The 26,629-nt window shown below is 52.0% G+C and overlaps 3 protein-coding genes across 4 annotated transcripts; all 3 read left to right on the plus strand.

Moving 5' to 3' along the window:
- Nucleotides 1–2,938: 2,938 nt before the first annotated feature.
- Nucleotides 2,939–9,013, plus strand: S100A2 (S100 calcium binding protein A2). Of its 2 annotated transcripts, none has more exons than XM_005541773.4 (3): nucleotides 2,939–3,068; nucleotides 5,575–5,728; nucleotides 8,762–9,013. In XM_005541773.4, exons 2-3 carry the CDS (start codon nucleotides 5,585–5,587, stop codon nucleotides 8,912–8,914), a joined length of 297 nt encoding a protein of 98 aa, XP_005541830.1. In that variant the 5' UTR covers nucleotides 2,939–3,068; nucleotides 5,575–5,584; the 3' UTR covers nucleotides 8,915–9,013. The 2 variants fall into 2 exon arrangements, with proteins under 2 accessions (XP_005541830.1, XP_005541829.1); XM_005541772.4 differs by lacking the exon at nucleotides 2,939–3,068 and adding an exon at nucleotides 4,225–4,264.
- Nucleotides 9,014–18,729: 9,716 nt separating this feature from the next.
- Nucleotides 18,730–22,875, plus strand: S100A3 (S100 calcium binding protein A3). The gene is made up of 3 exons (XM_015457022.4): nucleotides 18,730–20,045; nucleotides 21,619–21,764; nucleotides 22,263–22,875. The coding sequence occupies exons 2-3, from the start codon at nucleotides 21,624–21,626 to the stop codon at nucleotides 22,425–22,427; spliced, it is 306 nt and encodes a 101-aa protein (XP_015312508.1). The 5' UTR covers nucleotides 18,730–20,045; nucleotides 21,619–21,623; the 3' UTR covers nucleotides 22,428–22,875.
- A 1,441-nt stretch (nucleotides 22,876–24,316) lies between these two features.
- Nucleotides 24,317–26,538, plus strand: S100A4 (S100 calcium binding protein A4). The gene is made up of 3 exons (XM_005541778.4): nucleotides 24,317–24,367; nucleotides 25,352–25,507; nucleotides 26,240–26,538. Exons 2-3 carry the CDS (start codon nucleotides 25,367–25,369, stop codon nucleotides 26,402–26,404), a joined length of 306 nt encoding a protein of 101 aa, XP_005541835.1. The 5' UTR covers nucleotides 24,317–24,367; nucleotides 25,352–25,366; the 3' UTR covers nucleotides 26,405–26,538.
- The last annotated feature ends 91 nt before the right edge of the window (nucleotides 26,539–26,629 follow it).

Here is a 26,629-nt window from a genome sequence, read left to right on the forward strand (position 1 = left end):
TCGGGGGATGATTGGGGCTTCTAGAAAAGGTTTAACATTGTGACCACCTGTGTTCGTCATGCCTCGCCACCCCTTACTAATTATGTGAATTTGGGCAGACTTTGAGTCTCAGTGTTCTCCTCTGTGAAGTGGGGTCAGCTTATTTCAACTCCTGGGATTGTTGTGTGAATTAAATGGGGTAATGTACAGACAGCACCTGATGCACAGCAGGTGCTTCGAAATTTCAGTTCTGCACCCCTCCAGCAAAGGATATGCACACACCCATTGTGAGTGACAAATCCAGGATGACCTGAACCCAATGTGATAACGTGGATCCTCGCATGCTGGTCATGCTGTCGGGAGACACTTATGGATTCGATTAGTAAAACGGGAAATAAATTATTTAATGCATTTTGCTAAGCGAGAATACTTCAGAACGTATTTTGTGGGGTGGGGCATAATAAAGGGGTCCATAATAAAGGGAAAACGTTTAAGCTCAGGTTCGTGGCACCACTCAACCAAGGTCGACAGTCACACAGTGAGCCACAGGCCATGCCAGGACTTAAACTAAACCTGTGGCCCCCACAGTGAGGCCATTTCTCTTTCCCCTGAATGGCCTGGGGAAAGGGGGTCTGTGGGCAGAACTTGGCAGTGGCCAGTCCCTCACTTCTGACCCCTGGTTTCCTTCTGCCCCTATCTCTAGGCTTGTATTCATTGATTGAGACAGGGTCTTGCTCTGTCGTACAGGCTGGAGTGCAGTGGCACGATCATGGCTCACTGTAGCCTCAAACTCCTAGGCTCAAATGGTCCTTCCGCCTCCTGTCTCTCGAGTACCTATATCCCTAGGCTTTTAAAACGGCTTCCAGGTATCTGGCTGCCGCCTCAGGCACCCACCTGGGCTTCTGGGCAGGGACTGTCCAGGAAACCTCATCTGTGTGAAGCAGGTGTGGGTGTAGGAAGGCCGCTTGGAAATGAATCAGCACTGTCTCCTGAGTCGTCAGCAGGGCGCCGGAGGGTCTGGCGGACAAGGATGACAGGAGGCCGGCACTGCAATGACACGCCTTAGCCACCAGAGGGCACGAAGCAGCCGAGCAAAATCCCGCGGGGCCCCTGGTGGAAAATTTCTGGCACCTGGAACCCGGAGAGCGGGTGGACGGAATGTGAGGACCCAACTTCCTTAGGCTGGGCCGGGGTAGAATCACTGCCTTGGGTATCCGCAGGGCCTGCCCGTGTCTTGACTACTCTGCCTTTGTAGACAGCTGGAGAATGTCAGAGTGGAATTGGGATTGGACACTAGGGGCCATTCCATACAACTCTCCTGTTCTGCCGTGCGGGAGGGAGTTGCCCAAGGTTACGCAGCAAGTTAGTGGCAAATGAATACGATTATCACCAGTCTCAGGAATATGGCCATTTGATGGGCGCAGTCGCAGCCTCAGTTCCTGAGACAGAGACACCTGATTAAGGATAGGCCTCCAGCAGCTGACCCTAGTGACCAGCGGCTCTGCTGCTGTCTCCGTTTTTCTCCCTGGCTTTTCCATCTGACTGACTCTTTGTCTTCTTTGTCTGCCTCCTGTCTCCGTCTCTGCCCGCTGGGGGCTTTGCTCAACTCCCTCACTGGGTCCTGGGAGCCGCGTTTCCTGCTGTCACTCCTCGGGGATTTGTAGCTCTCTGAAGCTCTTTTCCGACCCGTTGTCTCGGTTCCACTCTTGGGATCCAGAGGAGAGGTGATTATTTCGTAGCGTAGTCAGTGGTGTGATTTCACGGGGTGAGAAGGACTCCCTGGCTCCTAAGCACTCCTCCAGTGACCCCTGTTGCCATGCGGTAGACATAAACACTGGTTGGCACCTGGTGCGGGCGAGACCCTTACCTCATGCAGAAATGAGTAAGACCGGTGAGCTCACCATGTGGGGGTGAGGCTGAGAGAAAACAAGTACACAAGTGATTCAGTCAAAATCAGAATGCTCTAAGTACACACGAGAAGGGCAAAAGGGGTGCCTTGTACAGGACAGAACAGGTAGAGACTGAATCCGGTTGGGCCCTGGGAAGGCTCCCTGCAGTGGGTGGCATTTCACTGGCCTTTGAAGGGTGGGTGGGGTTTCAGCAGGATAGAGGGCGTGGGCATGTGTGGGCACGTTCTGAGCAAGGGGTCAGCACAAGCCAAGGGTCTTGGCCACACTAGTTGCATGTGCTGGTGTGTTTAAGGGACACGCAGGAGCAGGCTGAATCTGGAGTGCCTCACTGCCAGGCTTTAAAATTTTTTTTAATTTTAATTCATTTTATTTTTACTTTAAGTTCTGGAATACATGTGCAGAACGTGGTTTGTTATATAGGTATACATGTGCCATGGTGGTTTGCTGCACCTATCAACCCATCATCTAGGTTTTAAGCCCCGCATGCATTAGGTATTTGTCCTAATACTCTCCCTCCCCTTGCCCCCATCCCTCTCCCCTCAACCGCCCACAGGCCCTGGTATGTGGTGTTCCCTTCCCTGTGTCCATGTGTTCTCATTGTTCAACTCCCACTTATGAGTGAGAACACACTGCCTGGCTTTAAGGGACAGCCATGGGGATGCACTGCAGTTTCTGAGCAGGGAGGGCCCTGCGGAGGCCCTTAGTTAAAAGCAAAGAATGGCTGTGAAAAGCGATGCATTGCGCTCCCTTGTCCCTCACCCTCCGTGTGAAGGGTTTTTAGTCTGAGTTCTACTTGAAGTAGGCTTTGGTGGGAAGACAAGTAGCATGAGGGGTTCAAGTGCCTAGGGCAGCAAGGGACACTGGGTGACTGTGTCAAGGTGTAGAAGAGGACAATGGGGGCCCCAAGGCCTGACTTCATGTACACTGCTCAGGCTGGCCCCCAAGTGGCACGGTGACCGCCAGGAAGGGACCAGCCTGTTCTCAGTCTGATCCTCCTGCCGTGTCATTATCCAAAGCTCCTCCTGGCAGGGCCGGTTTAGGGTCTCCGTGCCAGTGCTTTCCCTGCCAGCCTGGGCTGGGGCTTCCACCTACTGCTCTGGGACTGCTGCTGCCCTGGCCCTGGGGGAGGAGGGTGGTGCCGGTGAGTCACTGCCTGGGCATCTGGGCCTGGAACCTCGGGTGAGTCACTGAGGGCTGGGGCAGAGGGGCTGGGGGAGGGGAAGAAGCTGCTTGACATCTGGAGCAGGGAGGGGAGCTGGGCCACAGGAAGGGTGGTGCCCTGATGCCCAGACTGGGGTTGGGATAGACAAAGGGCCAAGGAGGAAGGGGCCCTGGGAGGGGGCAGCCCTCCCTTGGGCTGGGCTCTGAATGGTCACAGTGTTTGCCTTTCTCCAGGTCTGGGGAGGACATGTGTGTGGGGGCAGTGAGAGAGGGCTGTGGCTGGGAGCTCTGCTTCAGGCCTGGACCCTGGCTTGGGAAGCTGTCTGGCTGGTATTTTCAGCCCTAAGTAGGGATGTACCCCTACCCACCCACCCAGCCCTCAAGCTGGAGAAGAGGAGGCTAAAGTTTTCCTATTCACCCTTTAACAGCTCGGGACTTCCTTAAACTCCCCACAGACTGTTACCCAGCCCAGCTGGGGCTGTGTGCAGAGCAGCCCCATTTCTGCCTGCTTCCCCATCCTTCCAGACCCCTTCCTACACAGAGGGACCTTCCGAGGTATTTCTAAGCACACTTAGTTACTTCATTACCTCATTAAGAGGTATTCTGGTGCTGGCCATTAAAATTAACTCCACTTCATTCATGTCCTGAAGTCAGTCCTGTCCTTCTTCTCCTGATGTCCCCCAGCTGCCTCCTCTGGCCCCCAGCTTCCTAAGGGTGGCCCCAGGTTGCTTCTGTCTCTCACACACAGGCACATGTATGCACATGAGCACCCGGCCGTGAAGGCCCAGCATGTGCCCGCAGCCTCTCACACAGGAGTGGGCTGTGACTCACAGGCATGTCATGAGAATGAGGCCTGGCACCAGTCTCCAGGCCCCAGAGCAGGGTTGCCTCCCCTCACCCCTGGCCCAGGCTGCCCAGTCCCCATGACACCTCCCACTTCCTACTGTGGCCTGGGTGGGCTCAGGGGCTGCCCTTGACCTGGCCTAGAGCCCTCCCCGAGCTGGTGGTGGAGCTGGCACTCTCTGGGAGGGAGGGGGCTGGGAGGAAATGAGTGGGAATGGCAAGAGGCCAGGGTTTGGTGGGATCAAGTTGAGGCAGGTTTGGTTTCCTTAAAAAGCCAAGTTGGGGGCCAGTGGGGCCCGCGTATAAATCCTCACCCTGGGAGCCTGGCTGCCTTGCTCTCCTTCCTGGGTCTCTCTCTGCCACCTGGTCTGGTGAGTACCTCTGTCCTGCTGAGGGCAGGGTGGGGAGGACCCCCGTGGGTCTCTGTCTCCACAGTTCTCTCATTCCAGCTTCCCTGGTGGGATCAACCTGGGCCTCTCTGGGCCTTCCCCCTTGGAAGAACCCTTTGTGAAGTGTTGACTGAAGGGTTTTTCTCCAGGTTCCTCTGTGAGGTCTCAGTGCAGCGGTTGCTCTGAGGCCCTCCTCTGGATATCCCAGTCTAGGGGCCCTTCTTTGGGGGTCTAGGCCTAGGAGCAGGAGGTGTACATGTGGGTGGTGCTACAGTAAGAATCCTGAGGTTTTTTTTTTTTTTTTTTCCACAAAGTCCCGGCTTCTAGCAAGACTAAGGAGCAAAAGGCAGGGGTCTCAAGTGCAAGACTCTGCCTGGGTCATGGTCCCGAGCAGCAAAGCTCTGCCCCCTGCCTGGGTGAAGGCAGGGCCGGCAGGATGGGCCCAGGGCTTGCCCTGCCTCTGGCATAGCTCCTCTGGCCTCACCCTGAAACCTGCCTAACCTTTCCAGGCTGGTCTGAGTATTCTCAGAGGCCTTGCTGCTGAGTTCTGTTCCATCCTGATCCCAAGGCAATGAACATTTCATATCTTTAATTCTAATTCCAACAGGATCCTTCCTGGTGGAGAGGATGTTAAGTTGCCCCCACCCTACCCATGCCCCTCTCTGCGTAAAGGCTCAGGGGCCTTCAGGGTGAGGGGAGACACATTCCCCAGCCTCTGGGAGCTCCTAGTCTGAGAGAAGAAACGCCCCTGCCCAGGGGAGCTTCCGGTTAGATGGCAGAGAGAGACGCCTCTGGCTTCAGGAGCCCCGAGTCTGAGGAGGGAAATGACTCCTTCAGGGAGCTTCCTGCTCCTAGGTGTAGCTATGGCTCCTGCCAGACCGCACAGGAGCCCCCATCTGCCAGCTGGTGCATGTGGCCCTGCTCCCCAGCGCCTGGGCAGATGCCGTCAAAATGGGGCTCTGGTCACCCTGTCATTTCCCTTCTGGCAGACACTCAAGCGGGGAGCCCTGCCCTCAGGGGGATGGCCCAAGTGCCATCAGAGGAGGCTTCGGGCCCTGCCATTGGTGACTCCCAGACACAAGGGAAGCTTTAGCGTCTGCCCTCAGGGGACGGCGGAAGTATGGTCCCCGGCCTCAGGGAACCACAGTCTGAGGGGGACATGCTCCCTGCCTTCCCATTCAGAGAGGGGTTTTGTGAGGTGGCTTGGGGGCACAGGGCAGAAGTGGATCCTGCAGGCCGAGCTAAGGCCCCAAGAACCTCAGCAGTGTACCCATCACTTGGCACCTCTGCAGCCACAGATCCATGATGTGCAGTTCCCTGGAGCAGGCGCTGGCTGTGCTGGTCACTACCTTCCACAAGTACTCCTGCCAAGAGGGCGACAAGTTCAAGCTGAGTAAGGGGGAGATGAAGGAACTTCTGCAAAAGGAGCTGCCCAGCTTTGTGGGGGTGAGTGGCACAGGCCTCTGGGGGAGGTCCTGGTGTGAGTGTGGGGGTGCAGGTTAAATCTCTCCCCCAGTTCCGGGTGCCTATCGATGCAGGTACCAGGGTGGGGCCCAGCCCTCTCTCCACTTTTGCTTCATTGCTCCACTGGAGTGGAAATGAGGCCAAGTGGGAGTGCTTTATCAATGGCTGTTTCCTGCAGCATTCCAGAGAACTGTGTGCTGTGAGGGCCTTCAGGGTGCATCTGTCTAATCCTGTTATTGGAAACTTCAGAAACCAGAGCCCAGAAGGGAAAAGTGATTGTCCCAAGATCACACAGTACTGGCACGTTCTCTCTCCCTTTTTCCTTTTTTTTTTTTTTTTTGAGACGGAGTTTCACTCTTGTTGCCCAGGCTGGAGTGCAATGGCACGATCTCGGCTCACTACAACCTGTGCCTCCAGGGGTCAAGCGATTCTCCTGTCTCAGCCTCTTGAGTAACTGGGACTACAGGCGCATGCCACCACGCCCAGCTATTTTTTTTTTTTTTTTTTTTTTTGAGACAGAGTCTGGCTTTGTCGCCCAGGCTGGAGTGCAGTGGCGCCATCTCAGCTCACTGCAAGCTCCGCCTCCCAGATTCACGCCATTCTCCTGCCTCAGCCTCCCAAGTAGCTGGGACTACAGGTGCCCGCTACCATACCTGGCTAATTTTTTGTATTTTCAGTAGAGACGGGTTTTCATCCTGTTAGCCAGGATGGTCTCGATCTCCTGACCTTGTGATCTGCCTGCCTCGGCCTCCCAAAGTGCTGAGATTACAGGTGTGAGCCATCCTGCCTGGCCAAGTTTTGTATTTTTAGTACAGAGTTTCACCATATTGGCCAGGCTGGTCTCAATCTCCTGACCTCGTGATCTACCTGCCTTGGCCTCCCAAAGTGATTTTTGTATTTTTAGTAGAGATGGGGTTTCATCATATTGGTCAGGCTGGCCTCGAACTCCTGACCGCAGGTGATCTGCCCTCCTCGGCCTCCTAAAGTGCTGGGCTTACAGGCCTGAGCCACTGTGCCCAGACTCCTCTTTTTTTTTTTTGAGACGGAGCCTCGCTCTGTCGCCCAGGCTGGAGTGCAGTGGCGCGATCTCGGCTCACTGCAAGCTCCGCCTCCCGGGTTCACACCATTCTCCTGCCTCAGCCTCCCGAGTAGCTGGGACTACAGGCGCCCACAACCGCGCCCGGCTAATTTTTTGTATTTTTAGTAGAGACGGGGTTTCACCGTGGTCTCGATCTCCTGACCTTGTGATCCGCCCGCCTTGGCCTCCCAAAGTGCTGGGATTACAGGCGTGAGCCACCGCGCCCGGCCTTTTTTTTTTTTTTTTAAATGGTGGGGGGGACAAGAGCTCACTCTGTCACCCAGGCTGGATCATAGCTCACTGTAGTCTCAAACTCTTGGGCTGAAGCAATCCTCCCAAGTAGTTGGGACTACAGGAGTATGCCCCCATGTCTGGCCAATTTTTATTTTTGTAGAGATGGAGTCTTGCTATGTTGTCCAGGCTGGGCTTGAACTCCTAGGTTCAAGCAATCCTCCCACCTCGGCCTCCCAAAGTATTGGAATTACAGATGTGAGCCACTGTACCTGACCTCTTTCCGTTTTTATATGTCATACTAAGAAATTATGTAGGGAGAGAAAAGCCCAGCTAAGATATACAGTCTGGAACATTTTGTGGAGAAATGCATCAACCTTCAATTTGTCCCTCACCCTCCCTATACTGACTCATTGGTGATTTCCAAAGTTAGGTCTCAGGCTTTCAACACATGAGGCAGGTCCTTCTTTCCTTTTTTTTCTGTTTTGTTTTTGTGGTTGGTTAAACTTTTCTAATTATTTTGGCTAGTATTAAAAAAGTGTTTTTCAGCCGGGCGTGGTGGCTCACACCTGTAATCCCAGCACTTTGGGAGGCCAAGGTGAGCGGATCACGAGGTCAGGAGATTGAGACCGTCCTGGCTAACACGGTGAAACCCCGTCTCTACTAAAAATAAAAAAATTAGCCGGGCGTGGTGGTGGGCGCCTGTAGTCCCAGCTACTTGGGAGGCTGAGGCAGGAGAATGGTGTAAGTAAACCCGCAAGATGGAGCTTGCAGTGAGCCGAGATTGCACCACTGTACTTCAACCTGGGCAACAGAGTGAGACTCTGTCTCAAAAAAAAAAAAAAAAAAAAAGTGTTTTTCAGCTGGGTGCCATGGCCCAAGCCTGTAATCCCCATACTCTGGGAGGCTAAGGTGGGAGGATCTTTTAAGCCTAGGAGTTCCACCAGTCTGGGCAACATAGCAAGACTCCATCTCTACAAAAATAAAAATTGGCCAGGCTTGGTGGCATACGCTTGTAGTCCCAGCTACTTGGGAGGATTGCGTGAGCCCAGGAGTTCGAGGTTACAGTGAGCTATAATACAGCCTGGGTGACAGAGTGAGATCACTCTGGTTGCCAAGACCAGCCTAGGCAACATAGTGAGACCTTGTCTCTACTAAAAATAAACAATTAGCTGGGTGTGGTGGCATGAGCCTGTGGTTCCAGCTACTTGGGAGGCTGACGTGGGAGGATCACTTGGGCCCAGGAGGTTGAGGCTGCAGCGAGTTGTGATTGTGCCACTGCACTCCAGCCTGGGCAACAGAGGAAGACCTTGTCTTAAAAAGTAAAGTGTTCTTCTTTTCTGAATCCATCTGGCTGGTGTTGGGGAGCAGCAACCGTCGGTTTCTGCATCAGCAGAAAGGGGTGATGATACCTACCTCGCTGGGCTCCTGTGGGATTCGAGCTGATGCACGCTCAGAGGAGCACCCAGTGTCCTCCCTGTGTCCAGGAGGAGGGCACACTGGAGATGCTCACCAATGAGTATCCGTCTCTCTCCTTACTCACTGGGCCCTCTTAGTAGCTCCCAGGGCCTCCTGCACACCATATACCCAGTTGCCCAGTGGGGAGGGAGAGCTGGGAACCAATTTGAGTGTGTGGGGGTCTGGGTGTTTGGTAGAGCTGGGGTTGGGGCTGGCTTGGTGATGAGTGTATTTCCTGTCACTTTCAGGAGAAAGTGGATGAGGAGGGGCTGAAGAAACTGATGGGCAACCTGGATGAGAACAGTGACCAGCAGGTGGACTTCCAGGAGTATGCTGTTTTCCTGGCCCTCATCACTGTCATGTGCAATGACTTCTTCCAGGGTTGCCCGGACCGACCCTGAAGCAGAACTCCTGACTCCTTGCTATGGACCTCTTGGGCCCAGGACTCTCGATGCCTTTGAGTTTTGTATTCAATAAACTTTTTTTGTCTGTTGATAATATTTTAATTGCTCAGTGATGTTCTATAACCTGGCTGGCTCAGCTGGAGTGCTGGGAAATGAGGGCCTCCTGGATCCTGCTGCCTTCTGGGCTCTGACTCTCCTGGAAATCTCTCCAAGGCCAGAGCTGTACTTTAGGTCTCCATTTTGGGATTTCAAATACCAGCAAAAATTTGGAAATCAAGATAGGTTGCTGACTTTTATTTTGTCAAATAAAGACATTAAAAAAGGCAATTACCATCTACCATCACTATCATTTCATAAAAAGATAAAATTTCAATTCCAATAAAGGAGAAAAGGTATAAGTTCAGAATAAAGACAGACCTTAACATTTAATACTGCAAGTAATGAGTTGTACCAGGATCTGCTCAAGAGATATGAATTAGTCTAATCAACCTCACAAAGCTTTATTTAAAGGATTCCTTGTCAGACCGAGCGCGGTGGCTCACGCCTATAATCCCAGCACTTTGGGAGGCCAAGGCAGGCAGATCCCTTGAGGCCAGGAGTTTGAGACCAGTCTGGCCAACATGGTGAAACCCCGTCTCTACCAAAAAATACAAAAAATATAGCTGGGTGTGGTGGTGCATGCCTGTAGTCCCAGCTACTCTGGAGGCTGACGCAGGAGAATCGCTTGAACCTGGGAGATGGAGGTTGCAGTGAGCTGAGATCCCGCCACTGGACTCTAGCCTGGGCAACAGAGCAAGATGCTGTCCAAAAAAAAAAAAAAAAGAAAAAAAAAAGGATTCATTGTCAGAATACAGGCCATAGGCAGTGCTATGGTTTGAATGTGTTCCCCAAGATTCATGTGTTGGAAACTTTATCTCCAAAGCAACAGTAATTAGCAAGTGATTAGGCCATGAGGGCTCTGCTGTAATGAATGGATTCATGCTGTTATCACAGGAGCGGGTTCCTTATAGAAGGATGAGTTTGTCCCCCCACCTTTTCTTTCTCTCCCTCTCTTTGCCTTTCCACCAGGAGATGATGCAGCAAGAAGGCCTTGTCCAGGTGTTACCCCCTGCAGCTTAGACTTCCTGGCCTCCAGAATTGTGAGCCAATAAATATCTGTTTTGTTTTGAATACCAGTCTGTGGTATTCTGTTGTAGCAATACAAAACGAACCAAGACAGGCAGTATACCTGTTTTCAGAAAACAAGTGTATTGTATTCTATACAATACATTCTATATTGTATTGTATATTCTTTTTTTTTTTTTTTTTGAGATGGAGTCTCATTCTGTCGCCCAGGCTTGAGTGAAGTGGCGTGATCTCTGCTCACTGCCATCTCTGCCTCCTGTGTTCAAGTGATTCTCCTGCCTCAGCCTCCTGAGTAGCTGCGATTACAGGCACATGCCACTACGCCCAGGTAATTTTATATTTTTAGTAGAGATGGGGTTTCTCTATGTTGATCAGGTGATCCGCCCGCCTCAGCCTTTCAAAGTGCTGGGATTACAGATGTGAGCCACCGCGCCCGGCCAAGAGCACAAATTTATTATCTCTCATGGTTCTGCGGGTAGACTGGGCTTAGTTGGTGGTTCTCACGTGGGGTCTTCCATGCAGTTGTGGATGGAAATCAGAGTTAGAGTAATCCGAATGTTTGAACAAACTCAACATCTACGGTAGCTTGCTTAACATGCATGACAATTGATATCAGATGTGAGCTGGGAGCTCAGCTAGAACTGTCAGCCGGAGTGCTTACCGTGCATGGCCTCTCTATGTGGCTTGGGCTTCTTAGAGCATGGCAGCAGGGTCCTGAGAGGACCAATCTCAAAGTGAGCATTGCATGAGGCCCACATGGAAGCTGGTAGGCTTAAGATTTATTTATTTTAATTTTAATTAAATTAATTAATTTATTTTTGAGACAGGGTTTCATTCTGTCACCCAGGCCCAGGTGCAGTGGCATAATAATGGCTCACTGCAGCCTCCACCTCCCAGGGTCAAGCAATCCTCCTGCCTCAGCCTCCCAAGTGGCTGGGACTACAGGTACACGCCACCATACCTGGTTAATTTTTGCATTTTTTGTAGAGACAGGGGTTCACCATGTTGCCAAGGCTGTTCTCGAACTCCTGGACTCAAGCGTCCCACCTGCCTTGGTCTCCCAAAGTGCTTGGAATATAGGCATAAGACACCCTGCCTGGCACTTCTTAAGATTTATTTCAGAAATCCCAGGACATCATTTCTGCTGTATTCTAAGGATCAAAAAAAAAAAAAAAAAAAAAAAAAAAAAATCATTAAGTCTGGCTCAGATTAAGGGGAGGAGGAGAATTAGACATCTCTCTCTCTCTCTTTTTTTTTTTTTTGAGATGGAGTCTCGCTTTGTCACTCAGGTTGGAGTGCAGAGGTGTGATCTTGACTCACTGCAACCTCCACCTCCTGGGTTCAAGTGATTCTCCTGCCTCAGCCTCCTGAGTAGCTGGGATTACAGGGGTGTGTCACAAGCCTGGGTAATTTTTGTATTTTCAATAGAGACAGGGTTTCACCATGTTGGTCAGGCTGGTTTTGAACTCTTGACCTCATGATCTGCCTACCTCGGCCTCCCAAAGTGCTGGGATTACAGGCGTGAGCCACCGCGCCCAGCTAGACATCTTTTAATGTAAAGAGCAGCATGCATAAAATTGACGGCGACCATCTTTGGAGACTAAATACCATAGTCTGTCTTCTAGCAACAGCAATTTACATCCCTCCCATATGCAAAATACACTCATCTCCTTCCCAAGACCCACAAAGTCTCATCTCATTAAGGCATCAATTTGATGTCTCTGATCTTATTATCTGAGACAGGTCCAGAGATATGAATAAGGCTTCTCATGTGCAGTTCCTCCAGGACGGCTCCTCAAAAGTGGCTCCTCTTGGCCTGAAGTCTTGTGAAGAACACAGTCGATGTTCACAGGTGAGATAAAGATAGATAACTGCCATCCAGGCTTATTGGCTCACGCCTGTAATCCCAGCACTTTGGGAGGCTGAGGTGGGTAGATCACTTGAGCTCAGGATTTAGAGGCCAGCCTGGCCAAAGTGGCAAAACCCCGTCTCTACTAAAAATACAAAAATTAGCTTGGCGTGGTGGCGTGCACCTGTAATCCCAGCTACTCGGGAGGCTGAGGCAGGAAAATCGCTTGAACCTGGGAGGTGGAGATTGCACTGAGCTGAGATTATACCACCACACTGTCCAGCCTGGGTGACAGGGCGAGACTCTGCTTTTTTTTTTTTTTTTTTTTTTTAACACTCCTATTCTTAAGGGTGTGTTGGTGTATTGGAGGCACAAATTGGTGCATTGGTCCATAGCAATTCTGAAATTGAGTCAGACACATGTCACCAGATTCTTGTCTAGGGCTCAGTTCTGCTTGGCTCTTGGTTCTTCTTGGCTCTTGGCTTCTAGGTTCTTGACTTCATTTTCTGAGTTAACTCTCTATTTTCCACAAGAAGTATCTGTGTTGATAGCTAAGTAGCTTTCTCAGCCTAGTTCTTGCCCATTTGAAGTTGAAGACTCAAAAACTTCTTTTGGTTTTAAGCCATCTTTGTCCGTTTTAGTCCAAAATGATATAATTCGTGTAAAAATATGGCCTCACTGTGCATCAACTTATAATTCACTTAATAGACAAAGCCATACCTACAAATCTTTTTAAGATTGGTCTCTCTCCAGCTTGGACTGAGAGTTAGGGTGCTGGGAGTAAATGCCCTTGAGATTCCTAAAAGCCTTCTAGTCTGAAAGAGCCTAAGAGGCACACTTCTAGAATTATTAGACGTTGTATTATTTATCTGAGAAGATCTGGGAAACTTGCCCTTAAATATTTTTGAGGTCTCATTACAAGGTCTTACCTTTGACTTACTTCATCTTTATCCTGAGATCCTTTCTATTGTCAGGGATCTGGATTTGACGTTTGCCCCAAGGGCATTTATTAGTTTGAGAGTCATTTGCTGGCTGGAAAGACTGTACTGGGCCCTCTATATTTCCTTCTAATTCTTTAAGAAGTTGAGTAGTTCCTTCGTTTTTTTTTTTTTTTTAGATGGAGTCTTACTGTGTCGCCTAGGCTGGAGGTGCAGTGGTGCAATCTTGGCCCACTGCAACCTTTGCCTCCTGGGTGAGTAGTTCCTTCTTTAGTTCAACATTTTTTTTTTTTTTTTTGAGACAGAGTCTCGCTCTGTTGCCAGGCTGGAGTGCAGTGGCACGACTTGGCTCACTGCAACCTCTGCCTCCCGGGTTCAAGCAGTTCTCCTGCCTCAGTTTCCCTAGTAGCTGGGACTACAGGCATGCACCACAATGCTCAGCTAATTTTTTGTATCTTTAGTAGAGATGGAGTTTCACCATATTGGCCAGGATGGTCTTGATCTCCTGACCTTGTGGTCCGCCCACCTTGGCCTCCCAAAGTGCTGGGATTACAGGCATGAGCCACCATGTCTGGCTTAGTTCAACTTTCTAGTCTCATATTTTATCATAGGCAGCCAGAAGAAGCCAACTGGTACTTTCATATTCTGCATAAAAATCTCCTTACTCATATCCATAAACTGATTAGGTACCTTTCTGTTTTCCATGTAACCACAGATAACAGTGTTGCCAGACATTCTGCTATTACCTAACAGGATCTCTTTTTTCTAGATTCCAGTAACAATTTCCTCACTGTCCTTCAAATCATTACTAACAATCTTCTAGAGACCCTTCCGGCTTTCACCCATTGCCTGTTCCCAAAGCCAGTGACACCTGTTTCAGTTTTTTTGCAATAGCAGCATCCTACTCTTGTAGGTCGTTGATGAAAGATGCAAGGAACCAGCTCATGCTAACTTTCTAAACTTTTTTCTACCACTTCCTCTATCATTACACCTAGGTTTCTATTTGGTCCATATTGCAAGATATGCCATGGTCTGACCAAATATATTGTCATTTCACAACAAAGGTCCTGACTTTCCAGCCTGACATATTGGGTCATCATATCTCACTACCTTCCTCCCTCTACTTAGCCAAGTTCACATTTTAGATTTTAGAGGTGGAGTTTCACCATATTGGTCAGGCTGGTGTCGAACTCCTGACCTCGTGATTGTCCACCTCGGCCTCCCAAAGTGCTGGGATGACAGGTGTGAGCCACTGCGCCCGGCCCCTACATTTTAGATTCTTTTACTTGAGGATTCCACTTTAAAATATCAAATTCTCTACTAGTTAGGGGTTTTTTCAACTATAAGTTACAAAAAACCTAACTAATGCTAGCGGCTTCAATTGTCTTATACAAGAAGTCTGGAGTAGGATGTTCAGGTTTGATTCAGGATTCCGGAGATTCCATCTTCTGAGACCCAGTGCCTTTTCATTTTTTGGCCCTTTATTATATATAGGACATCTACTATTTTCCTCATAGCTTGTTGTTTCATGATCACACTATGGCTGCTATACCTCCAGGCCTCACTGTCCATGTTCCAGGCTGGAAAACAGAATAAGGGTGAGGTGCAAAATGCCTTTTCCACAGGAGCCTTTGCCTTTTTATTATGATAGAAGTGTCCTCCCCTAGAGACTTCCACTTATATCTTTGGCCTTAACTGTGTCATTTGGCTAGTCTTAGCTGTAACCAAGTGTTTTTAGCTGACCATGTTGACATCTTAAAAGAAAAAAATGGGTCTTAATAATGAAGAAAGAGGGGATGGATAGTGGATGAGTAATGCACAGTGTTTGCCTGATTTTTTTTTTTTTTTGAGACAGAGTCTCATTCTGTCGCCCAGGTTGGAGTGCAGTGGTGCGATTTTGGCTCACTGTAAGCTCCGCCTCCCGGGTTCATGTGATTCTCCTGTCTCAGTCTCTAGAGTAGCTGGGACTATAGGCGAACGCCACTACATCTGGCTAATCTTTTGTATTCTCAGTAGAGATGGGGTTTCACCGTGTTAGCCAGGATGGTGTCGATCTCTTGACCTTGTGATCCACCCGCCTTGGCCTCCCAAAGTGCTGGGATTACAGACGCGAGCCCCCGCACCTGGCCTGAATTGTTTTCTTACTTCCTCGGGAAACTGATCTTTGAGAACCACTTCCAGAGTAGCTCAGATAGGGTCCCCAGAGACAGAAAAGGCCAAGTGAGAAGGCACTGGGACAACTGCTTGTTCTCACTTACGATTCTGCCTTAACTGCACATCTGGGGCTGGTGAGGCAAGGTGGGGCAGGCCCTCAGTGACAAATGGTCTCTTTTCATAGCAATAAAAAGAGAGAAGCCCACCTTCCTAATATGCTGTAGGAAAGGCAGCCAGTAACTATAGGTCAGGGAATCATGATGATGGTAATTAACATTTCTATAGCAGTTCTCAAAGTTCCTTTCATGCACACTGTCATTTCAGCCTCATGGTAACCCTGAGAGGAGCTATCATTAGGCCGTTTTTACAGATGAGGAAACTGAGAGGAAGCAGCATCTGTCATTCGTGGAGCACTCCCTCCAGCTAGGCACTCTGCTAGGCCTATTCAAGTGTCATCTCATTTAATCCTCCGGGCAATTGGGCGAGAGCTATGCTATTAGTTTCTGCATGTCACAGACTGGGAAACAGGTGGGGAGAGGTTAAATAAGGAGTAGCGTCAGGACTTGACCCATGTCTTAAGAAAGGTCCTCATCCCTGTGGACACCAGGATGGCAGTCCGGGCCTTCCTTCCCTTTCCCACAGCCATCTCCAAAGCCTGGGGCTTTGTGTAAGGTGAAGGGGACCCGGATGAGCAGCATTCAGACTCTCAGTGTCCCTATCCTGAGTCACTGGGGGAAGCAGGCCCCCTTGCTCCTGGTGGATTAGTGCAGTCTGGTTTCTTTTGGACCTTAGGCTCACAACAATTCCTGGCTTCTCTTGGGGCTCAGGTGCTGGGGCTGTTTTGGCTGGTGGAGACTAGCCTCAGCTGGCTGCCCCTGGAGCTGGGCAGGTTCTGAAGGAGGCTGATTTCCTTTCCTTCTGGGCGTTTGACAAACTAACAAACACCACTTTCCCAGATGGTTCCAGCAATCTTCTCTTATCCCCTTTCCTCTCCCCAAATCTCTGTGCAGAGGCACAGAGGAGGACAGTCTAGAAATAGCTCTGTTCAAAGGTTTGTTGGGCCAGTTCTCTCCCACTTCCTCCTAGAACTGCTGCCGGAGGAGAGCCTCCGGAACACATACCTCACCCTGCATCCTGCCCTACTGTCACTTTGGCGTTTGCTTTTTTGAATTAATCCCTGGCAGCCTATTAATCCTCCAAGAAAAGAGAGAATGAAGGCAAAGGTGGGCTCTGAGACAAGGGACCGGCTGAAATAGGGCCCCCATGCCCTTGTCTTTAGGTCACTTGATGTCTCCACTGACTCACTGCTCTCATCTATGAATTGGTCACAATCAGTCACTGACTTGGCAGTCAAAAGAAGTAGTAGGTCTAAGTAGTAGGTCCACAGGCCTCTTTGATCTCAGTTCAGATCCTCTTCCTATCTCCCCAGGCTCAGTCCCCAGTTCTGTAGCAAAGGACTTCCTGGCTCCACACCAGTTCCAGTCATCAAATGCCCCTTCCTACGCCTTCCCTGTATTTGGCTCAGATGATGAGAAAGGAAGCTGATCATTTTGACAAAGTTCATTGGTCCCATGGGGCTATGGAATTGGGGTGGGTTCACCCTGTCTCCCGGGGCCCAGGCCCTTTTGGCACAAGCATGTGGAATATCCAGAAGCTCAGGACACTTTATCTTGTTCCTCCATGCGGTGCAGAACCAGACACTGACCTTCAGGGAGGCGGTGCAGTTTCCAAGGGCATATGGTGATAGTGGTGATACTGGGGAGACAGAGCCAGGGAGAATAGGTGCAGGGGAGAGAGAGAGTCAGTGCTGTAATAAGTCCTGCCAGATCGGATAGCATCTGCTCTCACCCTTCATGTACCCACACATGCTGTCCCTACCGGAAGAGAGCTCCTTGCCCTCCAAACATGGTGCACTTCTCAGTGGTCAGCTCCACACCTGCAGCGGGCGAGCTCTGGTTGAGCGGCAAGGTCCTGGGCTCAGCCTGAGTGTGAAGAATTGAGTGTGTGGACACTGGAGGGGGTGTGGGAGGAGGATGGTCCCTCTCCAGGCCTCGGAGGGGTGGTTCATGTGGGATGGATTCGGAACCACTGCAGAAAGGGAGATTCCGGGGAGATGCTGGGGAAGAACTTCCAAACTTCCAGCAGGGCAGAGAGTCCAATCACCCCAAGAAGAGTCTGTGAAGGGAAGGGAAGTTACAGCTCTCCCCTCCACCTGCATGGAGGAGGCAGGACCAAGTGACCTGTTAGGGGAGAGGCTGGTTCTCTCCCTCCCCTCCCTGCAGCCCCCCTTGGGGTGATTCAGTGCCTGTTTGTTGAACTGGACTCAGAGGCCTCTGCCCTGACATTGTCCACAGTAACAGCAAGTAATAGAAAGCACTTTCATGTCGGATTCTCAGGGTAGGAATCTTCCAAACCCATTTTGGAGGTAAGGAAATTAAGGCTCTAACAAGGTAAAGAATGTAACATGTTTGAGGGCAGGTGGCAAGAGGAAGGTAGAACCTAGAGGTTCTTTCCATGACAGTCCGCCAGCCCCAAAGTCCTGTACCTTGACCACTCTGTCCTCCCACCCGACCCCTCAGGCCTCACCTCCCAGAGTGAGCTCCCGCCCTCCCCACAGTCTCAGTCTGAGTCTCTCCCGGGTCTCTCCCAGTGGACAAACCAAGGTGCTGCATCCCAGAGAGGTCTGCCAAGCTGAGAAACGCCAGGGGCTGGTGGATGAGGACATGGGCAAGGAGCCGGGCTGCTGGGCTCTTCCCTGACCACCCACATATTAATAAAGTGCATTGCTCCCCACCATCATCTTCTTTCTCCCAGCTCTGCTTTATTTTTCTTCATAGCATTTATATCAGCAATCTATTAAGCATCTATTTTGTTATTGTCTCTTTTCCCCAAGAGACTGTCATCTCCATGAAGCAGGGACTTTTGTTTTGTTTATGGCTGTACCCCCAGTGCCTCTAAATATTTACACGGAAAATGAATGCCTGCTAGGCCTGCCACTCACTAGTTATGTGACCCTGGGCATCTCTCTCTCTCTCCGTCTTTGTTTTTTTTTTTTTTTGACACAGCGTCTTGCTCTGTTGCCCAGGCTGGAGTGCAGTGGCACGATCTCAGCTCACTGCAACCTCTGTCTCCCGGGTTCAAGCAATTCTCCTGCCTCAGCATCCTGAGTAGCTGGGATTACAGGCGCCTGCCAACATGCGCAGCTAATTTTTGTATTTTTAGTAGAGATGGGGTTTCACCATGTTGGCCAGGCTAGTCTCGAACTCCTGACCTCAGGTGATCTGCTCGCCTTGGCCTCCCAAAGTGCTGTTATTATAGGCGTGAGCCACCGCACCCAGCCTCACCCATCTCTTGATTAACATTTATCAAGCCCTTGCCATGTGCTGGGCACTATTTATTCTATGAACTTTACATGTATTAGCTTATTTAAGCCCCACACAAACCTATGAGGTAGTTACTATTATCACCCTCCATCACCAACATATGAGTAAAATGAAGCCCTGAGAGCAGAGGTGGCTGCTTAAGGGAGGTGGCTGGGGGCAGAGCTGGGATATCACAGGCGGGAATAAGTGCTTGACCTAGAGCTGAATTAATTGCTGGTGCACTCTGGACCCCACTTCTGCTGAGTGACTGTCTCTTGTTCTCTGCACCCTACTCCCATATTTCCTGGCCTATAAAACAGGGCTATTCACAGCTCCACCTTTCCTTCCCTCCTTTATTGCTCACTCTTCTCCCCAACAGGGCTCAGTCTCCCAGGAGAGGATGGAACAGGCAAGACTTGGGTGCTGGGGGCCGAGGGCGAGGTCAGAGGTGTCACTGGTGCTCTGGCTGCCTGCACAGGCAGGAAGGCTTCTTTGCCAGCCTGGGAGTCAGTCTCCTTCCTCTTTTCTCTCTCACGCTCTTCTAGGTTTTGGGTTCTCTTCCTATGAAACAGGGAGGAGTTTCTCAAGCTCCGGTGTGAAGGAAAGAATAGAGAAGTTACGTGAAAGGTGTCTGTTTCCGGTAATATGGTGGTCTGGGCCCACTCCAGCTAAAAGCAACAAAAAACGCTGCATAGAATTAAATCTTTTCAAAGCCCACAAGGCAGTAAGAAATGAGCAGGCCAAAATCTAAGTCAAAGCAGAATCTGTACTGAGGTCCCCAGTGCCCTGAGGTCATTGGCCAAGCCAAGCCGAACCTGAGCTTTGATCTTGATGGTTTGGGGAGTGAGGAAGACAGAAGTGGAAGCCCAGGGCTCACCCCAGGAGGGGACACAAATGGGTGACCCTTCCATGATACTGAGACCCCAAAAGGCTACACACTCAAGCTAAAAGCCAGAGGAAATCCCATCCTGCCTCGCACAAGACCTCAAGGAAGGTTATTTTGGTGCTGAGCAGAGCAGGGGAAGAAGGAAAACAGCCCTTAAGGAGCTCCAGCCTCGGGCCAGCCTTCATGTGACTCTAGCCCAAATTCATTCCCATCACCTGGGAAAGGCCAGAAAACTCAAGCTTAGATTGCTGGAAGTGCCCCTGTGCTTCAAAGACATCCCACCCGATGATTTCCCCCAGGGAAGCGAGCAGTTCACAGCCAAAAGCTGTGCTCTGGTCAGGCAAGTTCAGACTTCTCATCTGTAAAGGGGAGGCTTAGCCACATGCTCTCCAAGGTCTCCCTGGAATAGAGATTTGTAGGGGTGCAACCTGAGCGAGGCAGAAGTGTGTCCCCACTTGGTATTCTCGGGCCTCTGCAGAGTGAAGAGATGGGGCTGTGATGTGCTGGATAGGCCAGCCTGTCTTCTCCAACTGAACTGGAAGGACTCGGCAGGAAGCTGTCCCCAGTTCCCAACTCTGGGGGAGGGCAGAGGGGGAATGAAAGGGGAGTGGTGTCTGAGCCCAGACTGGCCTTTGATGTGTGCGTGGATAGGTGGGCAGCTGGGGCCTGTAATGGGGCTGCTGAGGGATCCCTGAGGGCATCCTCAGTGTTGACCTACTTGAGTCTCCCATAATTGCTTCCTTCCTTTCTTGGGAGGCTACAAATAGTGAGGCCCTGTCTCTAAGCTCCTACAGCTGAAACACCAGCACCAGCGGTGAGTGCCAGCTGCTTGGGTCCTGCCCTGGGTTGAGTGTCAGGGCAGTTTGGGGGACCCCCAATAGCCAACCTGACTCCTGACCCAGGGTCTGGCATTGGAAGCAGAGAGATGACCACAGGTGGGCCTGACAGGGGGAGGGAAGTCAGATATAGTGGACGCAGAGGTTTCCTTGCACAGTGAGGGGCTGTCGGGGAAGTTTGGACTGGGGGGTGTGTAGAGCTAAGGTCTGCCTTGGGGTGGGAGCACTGGGCTCAAGGTTCTGGTGTTCCCCTTGGTCAGGCCCCTCACTTGCTCCTTGCCTCCTTGCTTTACCTCTGAGGCTGCTCATTTCTCAGGATCATGGCCCTTTCCTCTCCTGGGAACCTGGACACCTTGCTCCAATCCTGGGGTGTTTACAATGAATCGAATTCTGGCAGTGCTTGACACCCCCCACTCTCCTTCCCCTATTTTCCTGCCAGCCTCGACCATGCCAGCCATTTGCTCCCAGCAGGGGCCCAGCAATGGGTAAATCTTCAGGGAGAGTGTTGGCCCTGGCTGTCCTGTGCTGCAGGACTCTCGTCCCGTGGGGGAACCGGGAGTGAGTCACTGGGCTAGCATGGAAAAAACTCTTGCCTTCCTGGCCGCCTTCGGGTTTTCCCAGGCTGGAGGCATCATCCCAGAAGGGCGGTGGAAGGGGAGAGTTGAAGTGAGGGGAGGTGAGCAATTCCAGGAAGGGCTTCCCCTCCAATAGAACAGGGTACCCCTATATAGAGCCTTCCTGTTCAAAACCCCCAGGGGTCAGGAGGGTAACCTCAGGCCAGGCGAGTCTCAGATTGGTAAACACCCGAACTGGTCAACTCTCAAGAGATCATCTGGTTCAGGCTCCTGACTAGGCCTGTGAGGTGGGATGACCCCACCTTATAGATTAGGCCCCGCCCCTGAGACCCAGAGAGACAAATGACTCACCAGGGTTGCACCGCTGGCGAGAGGGAGAGAGGATCCCACGAGTTTTTCTTTTGGATGCAGCTTCCTTGAGTTCAGGGCAGGAGGCAGGATGAGGGGAGTGGTGGTGAGGTGGTGGGGGTGCCTCTCAGACCTGCCCCTCCCTGCTAAGGCCTGGCTTCTCCAAGGGCCTGAGGGCAGAGAAACACAGGGCCAGGCTCTCCTTGTGCAAGTTCCCGCGGGAGGGAGGCTTCTAGGGCATCTCATGGGCTGGGGCAGACTGGGACCGAGCCAGCCCTGGGTGTTGGGGATAAGAAGAGGTGGCAGAGAATCTGGGAGTGCTTAAGGAGCCCCGCAGTGGGGAGTGTGGGTGGTGGGGTGGGATGCTGTCTCTTTGAGGAGTTTGCGGTGATGTTGGGGCAATGAGACCTCCACACGGGGAAGTAATAACAGGACAGCAGGGGGATAAATTAGGAGGGGCTGGTGTGGTCCGGGAGGGCTGCTCAGAGGAGGGGGAGACTGCGAGGCCTGAAGCCTGATGGAGGTTAGGATGGGTCTGGGAACAGTCTCTGAGAAACACAGAGGGCAGAGGTGAGCCGGGGGGGTGGCCTGGAACTCTGCTGTGAGTCACACCCTTGTTCTGTGACAGTAAGGATGGCCAGGCCTCTGGAGCAGGCGGTAGCTGCCATCGTGTGCACCTTCCAGGAATATGCAGGGCGCTGTGGGGACAAATACAAGCTCTGCCAGGCGGAGCTCAAGGAGCTGCTGCAAAAGGAGTTGGCCACCTGGACCCCGGTGAGCAGTTGGAGTGTCTGTCCCCTCCTCGCCCAGTGGGAGGCACTGCCTAGACTCTGCCAAGAGAGACCTGGGGACAAGCATGAGCACAGGACAGCAAGGGGAGGGGGCTGGTTTGTGAGGAGGAAGTGGGAGGGGAGAACTGACATAGCAGAAACCTCAGCTTCCTCATCTATAAAATGGGATGACAATCATCACACCTGCTGCCTTGCAGGGTTGTTGAGAGGACTGAGCGAGAGCACCATGAAGAATGCCTAACACATAGTAGGCACTCAGTAGCAAATAGTAGGTGCTCGATTAATAATCTGAGAGGGCAGTTTTGGGAGGGGATTGCAACGGGTGCATTATCAGAGCAGGGAGGTTGAAATTGGCCCTCGGAAGGGTGTAGTTTGGGGTAGGGTGGGTCCACTTGGGAGAGGAGGGAGGGAGGTGGCGTGTGAGGCTGTTCTGCCCTCCTCATCCTACTCCCCCACTCCTCCCCACCCTTCCCTTGCACAGACTGAGTTTCGGGAGTGTGACTACAACAAATTCATGAGTGTTCTGGACACCAACAAGGACTGCGAGGTGGACTTTGTGGAGTATGTGCGCTCACTTGCCTGCCTCTGTCTCTACTGCCACGAGTACTTCAAGGACTGTCCCTCAGATCCCCCCTGCTCCCAGTAGCCTCTGCTCCAGGGGGTGCGCCAGCTGTTGGGGGCTGGGCATGTCTCCCACACTCCCTCCTACCCTCTCTCCTGTACCCCTTTCAATCTGGACTTGCCCAGGTCTTCCGTGATCAGTTAACCCATTTTACCTAGGAGGCCCAGAGATGTGAGGGCTCCTTTCCCAGGATGCCCAGCAAGTGAGGGGTAGAGCCACTCTGGGCCCCAGCCTGCCTGCTGCACCCCTGCGGCCTCCCTTGTGGATGGGAGGAGGCGGGATCTGCTGTGAGGCCCTCGAGGCTCAGCAGAGCGTGCACCAATGAGACCACGATGGGAAAGGGCCTATTTAACTCCTAATAAAAAACTGGCATCAGCTTGGTTTTGTTTGATTCTTCTCTGAGGACGTGTCTGCTGAGCTCTTTGCTACTTTCTGGCCTTTTCTACTGCAGGAAGGCAGCTGAGGGCAGGGGCAGGGGCAGGGGCAGGGGGCTCCCCCAGGGAAGTTGCAGACCCTGCAGAAATGCAGTGGCCTCCAGGGTCCAGCAGGAGGGCGTGGGGCCAACACAGGGACCCCTGTCCTCCCTTCCTCTCTCTCTCTCTCTCTGGGGTCTTTGAGAGAGGACCACCTGAGTTTCCCCTGGGACTCAGTGCTCACGGTTGGATGACCTGAGGAGGGTGGGGCCGTGGGCACAGTGGGGGTGTTTGTTCCCTGCCCCGGGCTGTGGGAGCCCAGAAAGCAGCACTAATGGGATTAGGGTGTCTGAGGTGTTTACTCCCAGCCAGGAAGTTGTGCCCTGTGTGGAGGGGGAAGGGGATAACTTGAGGCAGCCCCTATCCCTGAAGCCGCAGTCCCCTGAGGGCCTTAACCCCCTACTTCTAACTCTCACTGAGTTTGTAGCCCACCCTGAGAGGTTGGCTCGAATTCTAACTCCCCTATTTCGTGCCATTTCACCTCTAACTCTCCACCCCAACCTGGATTCTTCATTCCTGACACTCATCCCAACTTGAAATGGCCCCTCCTGATACCCTCTCCGAACCTGAGATCTATCCGTGAGCCCCCACGTGTCACTGCCACTCCATACTCCATCACCACCTCACCCAGGACCTTTCCCACTGACGTTCCTGAAGGGGTCCCAGAGCCTCATTTGGGTGTGAACCTGTTCCCCTCCAGATCCCCCAGCCCTGGCCCTGAGCCTTACTTGGCATGGCAGACAGTACTGGGCATGGAGATCCCTGCCCCATTTTTGTTTTTGAGTCTTTATTTTTTTAAGAGACAAGGTCTGCTGTGTTGCCCAGGCTGGAGAGCAGTGGCTTGAGCATAGCCAACTGCAGTCTCGAACTCCTGGGCTCAAACGATCCTCCTGTTTCAGCTTCCTGACTAGCTGGGACTACAGGCTACAGCCACGCTGCCCGTCTAATTAAAAACAAATTTTGTTTTTCCTTTTTATAGAGACAGAGGTCTCACTATGTTGCCTAGGCTGGTCTTGAACTCCTGGCCTCAGGCGATCCTCCCATCCCCCTCCCTAGCTTTTGTGTCACCACATTTCCAGGGCAATCTCCCATCTGTCACCCACCACCCCCTGCATCTTCTTTCCTAGCTCCCTGATGGAACTACTCCCTCCCTGTCCCCCATGCTCCAGACACAGACTACCCCTTCCTCCACCTCTCTAAAACTCAGGCTGAGCTATGTACACTGGGTGGTGCCTATTGCATCCAGGTCCCTGCTGGTAACTGCTGGGGCTTACCCGTTACCCAAACAAGAGGCTTGGTTGCAAGGCTGGGCTGGTGGAGGGTGCTGTGGCACTTAACACATCAGCCCACAGCAGGAAGGCAGTATCCACTCTCCCCTGTCCCCTGCTATGGGCAGGGCCTGGCTGGGGTATAAATAGGTCAGACCGCTGGGCCGTCCCCATTCTTCCCCTCTCTACAACCCTCTCTCCTCAGCGCTTCTCTCTTGGTTTGGTGAGTTGTGTTGGCCTGATTGGCATGCAAGGAGTGTCAGAGGCCAGGGCTGGGGCAGGAGAAGGGGAAGCTGGTGGGGGCTAGATGTGCTAAAGAGATCCAGATGTGAGACTCTGATGTGGAACTCTGGGTAGAGTGTGTGCGTGGGTGTGCATGTGTGTGGGTGTGCATGTGTGTGGGTGTGCATGTGTGTGGGTGTGCATGTGCACACACACGTGCACGTAAGAGGGAGGAAAAAACCAACAGAAAAGCGAGCAAGTGGCTAGATTTGAGCTCTCCAGGTGCTTCCGAGATGTGGGCTTGCACATGCTGTTGCTATAGTATGTGTTGGTATGTATGTGCCCATGGGTATCTGCACTGGCTCATGTTTGCTGGGTTGCGCACTCGGGAGCAGGAAGCAAAGGAAAGGCAGAAGGCAACTGTGGGCGTTCGTCTGGTGGTGTGCCCCATGAGCCTCTGCCCTGCACGCAGCAGCCCAGCTCAAGAAGGAGCGTGGCCTCTGCACCTTCTCTTCCAACCCTTGCCTCTGCCATCTCACTTTGCCCCTCCCTACGCTGAGCACTAAGCAGCTGGTTTTTTCCGCTGCAGGCCCCTGGGCAGGCCTCCAGCAGCCGCACCCAGTGCTGGGAGGGAGAAGAATGGCCAGGGCGGGGCCTTTGTGGCTGAGCCGTGGGAGTGGATAGACTGAGCGAGGGATGGAAAAAATGCTGTTGTTGAGGCGAGGCCTGGGAGGCCCTGGGAGCTTGCTGCCTGAATCTCCAGAGCCTGCGCAGTGGGTTCTGCAAATGTTCACTGCCCAGAGCATGTGTTCCCCACTGTGCACACCCTCCCCGCCAGGTGCTGGGCCCACTGCTCTGGGCTCCCCCAGGGAGGGAGCAGAGTCTCGCCAAGTGATCCTGGAGGGATGGGAGGGGAGCCTGGCATTCTGAACACATCTCTGAGGGGTGGGGTAAATAAGAGGGTCTCTGTGCCTCCTGCTCCCAGATCCTGACTGCTGTCATGGCGTGCCCTCTGGAGAAGGCCCTGGATGTGATGGTGTCCACCTTCCACAAGTACTCGGGCAAAGAGGGTGACAAGTTCAAGCTCAACAAATCAGAGCTAAAGGAGTTGCTGACCCGGGAGCTGCCCAGCTTCTTGGGGGTGAGTGGGTAGTGCTTGAGTGTGTCCCCACGTGGGGCATTTCCCACAGAGGAGGGCAGCAGTCTTGATCTAGAGCATTAGCTACAGAGGGCATCTATCAGTGGGGTGACTGCCTGGGGTGGAAACACATTGAACACCACCGCTCACTGACTGGCCCCATATGCTGAAAGAGGGCTGAGAATGAATGTGTCAGACACTGCCAGATGCTTTGCACAACTTAACTGAAGGGAAGACTAAGCTCAGAGTGCTAAGTAACTTCCCAAGGTGGTCAGCGTACACAACTGCCATCTGGACCAGGACTGTCTGACTCTTGCCATCACGCCAACAGTGGACACTGTTTGAGTTTCTGTTTGGCTTGTAGATGTGAAGACACAGATGTGGAGATGATCACAGGCCTGCAGACATTCCCCTCAAACACTAACAATGTATATTTGTATCAAACATAATACAGTTTACATATTGCTTTCATGACTATTACTACCTCATGGGATTATTAGAGCAACCTTGGGTGAAAATGTAGTGGTTCCGTCATTTTTCCATTGCACCAGGTACTCAGACTTCCTTATCCAAGGAGTACCTTCTCCATCCTAGCTTAGCCTTGAGGGTTGGAGTTCCAAACTGGACCTCCCAAAGGAGCCTCCCTGAACTCTGGTCTGGCAGTAGAAACTGGGTCTGGTCCTGGCTCTCCCTACTGGGCTTCTGTTTTCTATCTGTAGCCTCTTCTCCCTCCAGAAAAGGACAGATGAAGCTGCATTCCAGAAGCTGATGAGCAACTTGGACAGCAACAGGGACAACGAGGTGGACTTCCAAGAGTACTGTGTCTTCCTGTCCTGCATCGCCATGATGTGTAATGAATTCTTTGAAGGCTTCCCAGATAAGCAGCCCAGGAAGAAATGAAAGCTTCTCTGATGTGGTTGGGGGTTCTGCCAGCTGGGGCCTTCCCTGTCGCCAGTGGGCACAGTGCCCCACCCTGGATCCTTCAGACACGTGCTTGATGCTGAGCAAGTTCAATAAAGATTCTTGGAAGTTTTGAGGCTGATGGTTTGAGAGACTCTGGGGGCATGGGTTGGGGGCTGAGAGAGATGTTGTGGGGTGGTGGTGGGGAGAGCTGAAGTTTTATGG

The sequence above is a fragment of the Macaca fascicularis genome, chromosome 1 (genome assembly GCF_037993035.2).
Source record: "Macaca fascicularis isolate 582-1 chromosome 1, T2T-MFA8v1.1".
Classification (NCBI taxonomy): Eukaryota; Metazoa; Chordata; class Mammalia; order Primates; family Cercopithecidae; genus Macaca; species Macaca fascicularis.

Bases quoted from the DNA above. Each gene is read 5' to 3' on its own strand.
- S100A2 (XM_005541773.4), top strand. From the start codon at position 5,585: ATGATGTGCAGTTCCCTGGAGCAGGCGCTGGCTGTGCTGGTCACTACC. The intron at 5,729-8,761 runs GTGAGTGGCACA...TGTCACTTTCAG, and splicing joins AGCTGCCCAGCTTTGTGGGG to GAGAAAGTGGATGAGGAGGG.
- S100A3 (XM_015457022.4), top strand. From the start codon at position 21,624: ATGGCCAGGCCTCTGGAGCAGGCGGTAGCTGCCATCGTGTGCACCTTC. The intron at 21,765-22,262 runs GTGAGCAGTTGG...TCCCTTGCACAG, and splicing joins AGTTGGCCACCTGGACCCCG to ACTGAGTTTCGGGAGTGTGA.
- S100A4 (XM_005541778.4), top strand. From the start codon at position 25,367: ATGGCGTGCCCTCTGGAGAAGGCCCTGGATGTGATGGTGTCCACCTTC. The intron at 25,508-26,239 runs GTGAGTGGGTAG...TTCTCCCTCCAG, and splicing joins AGCTGCCCAGCTTCTTGGGG to AAAAGGACAGATGAAGCTGC.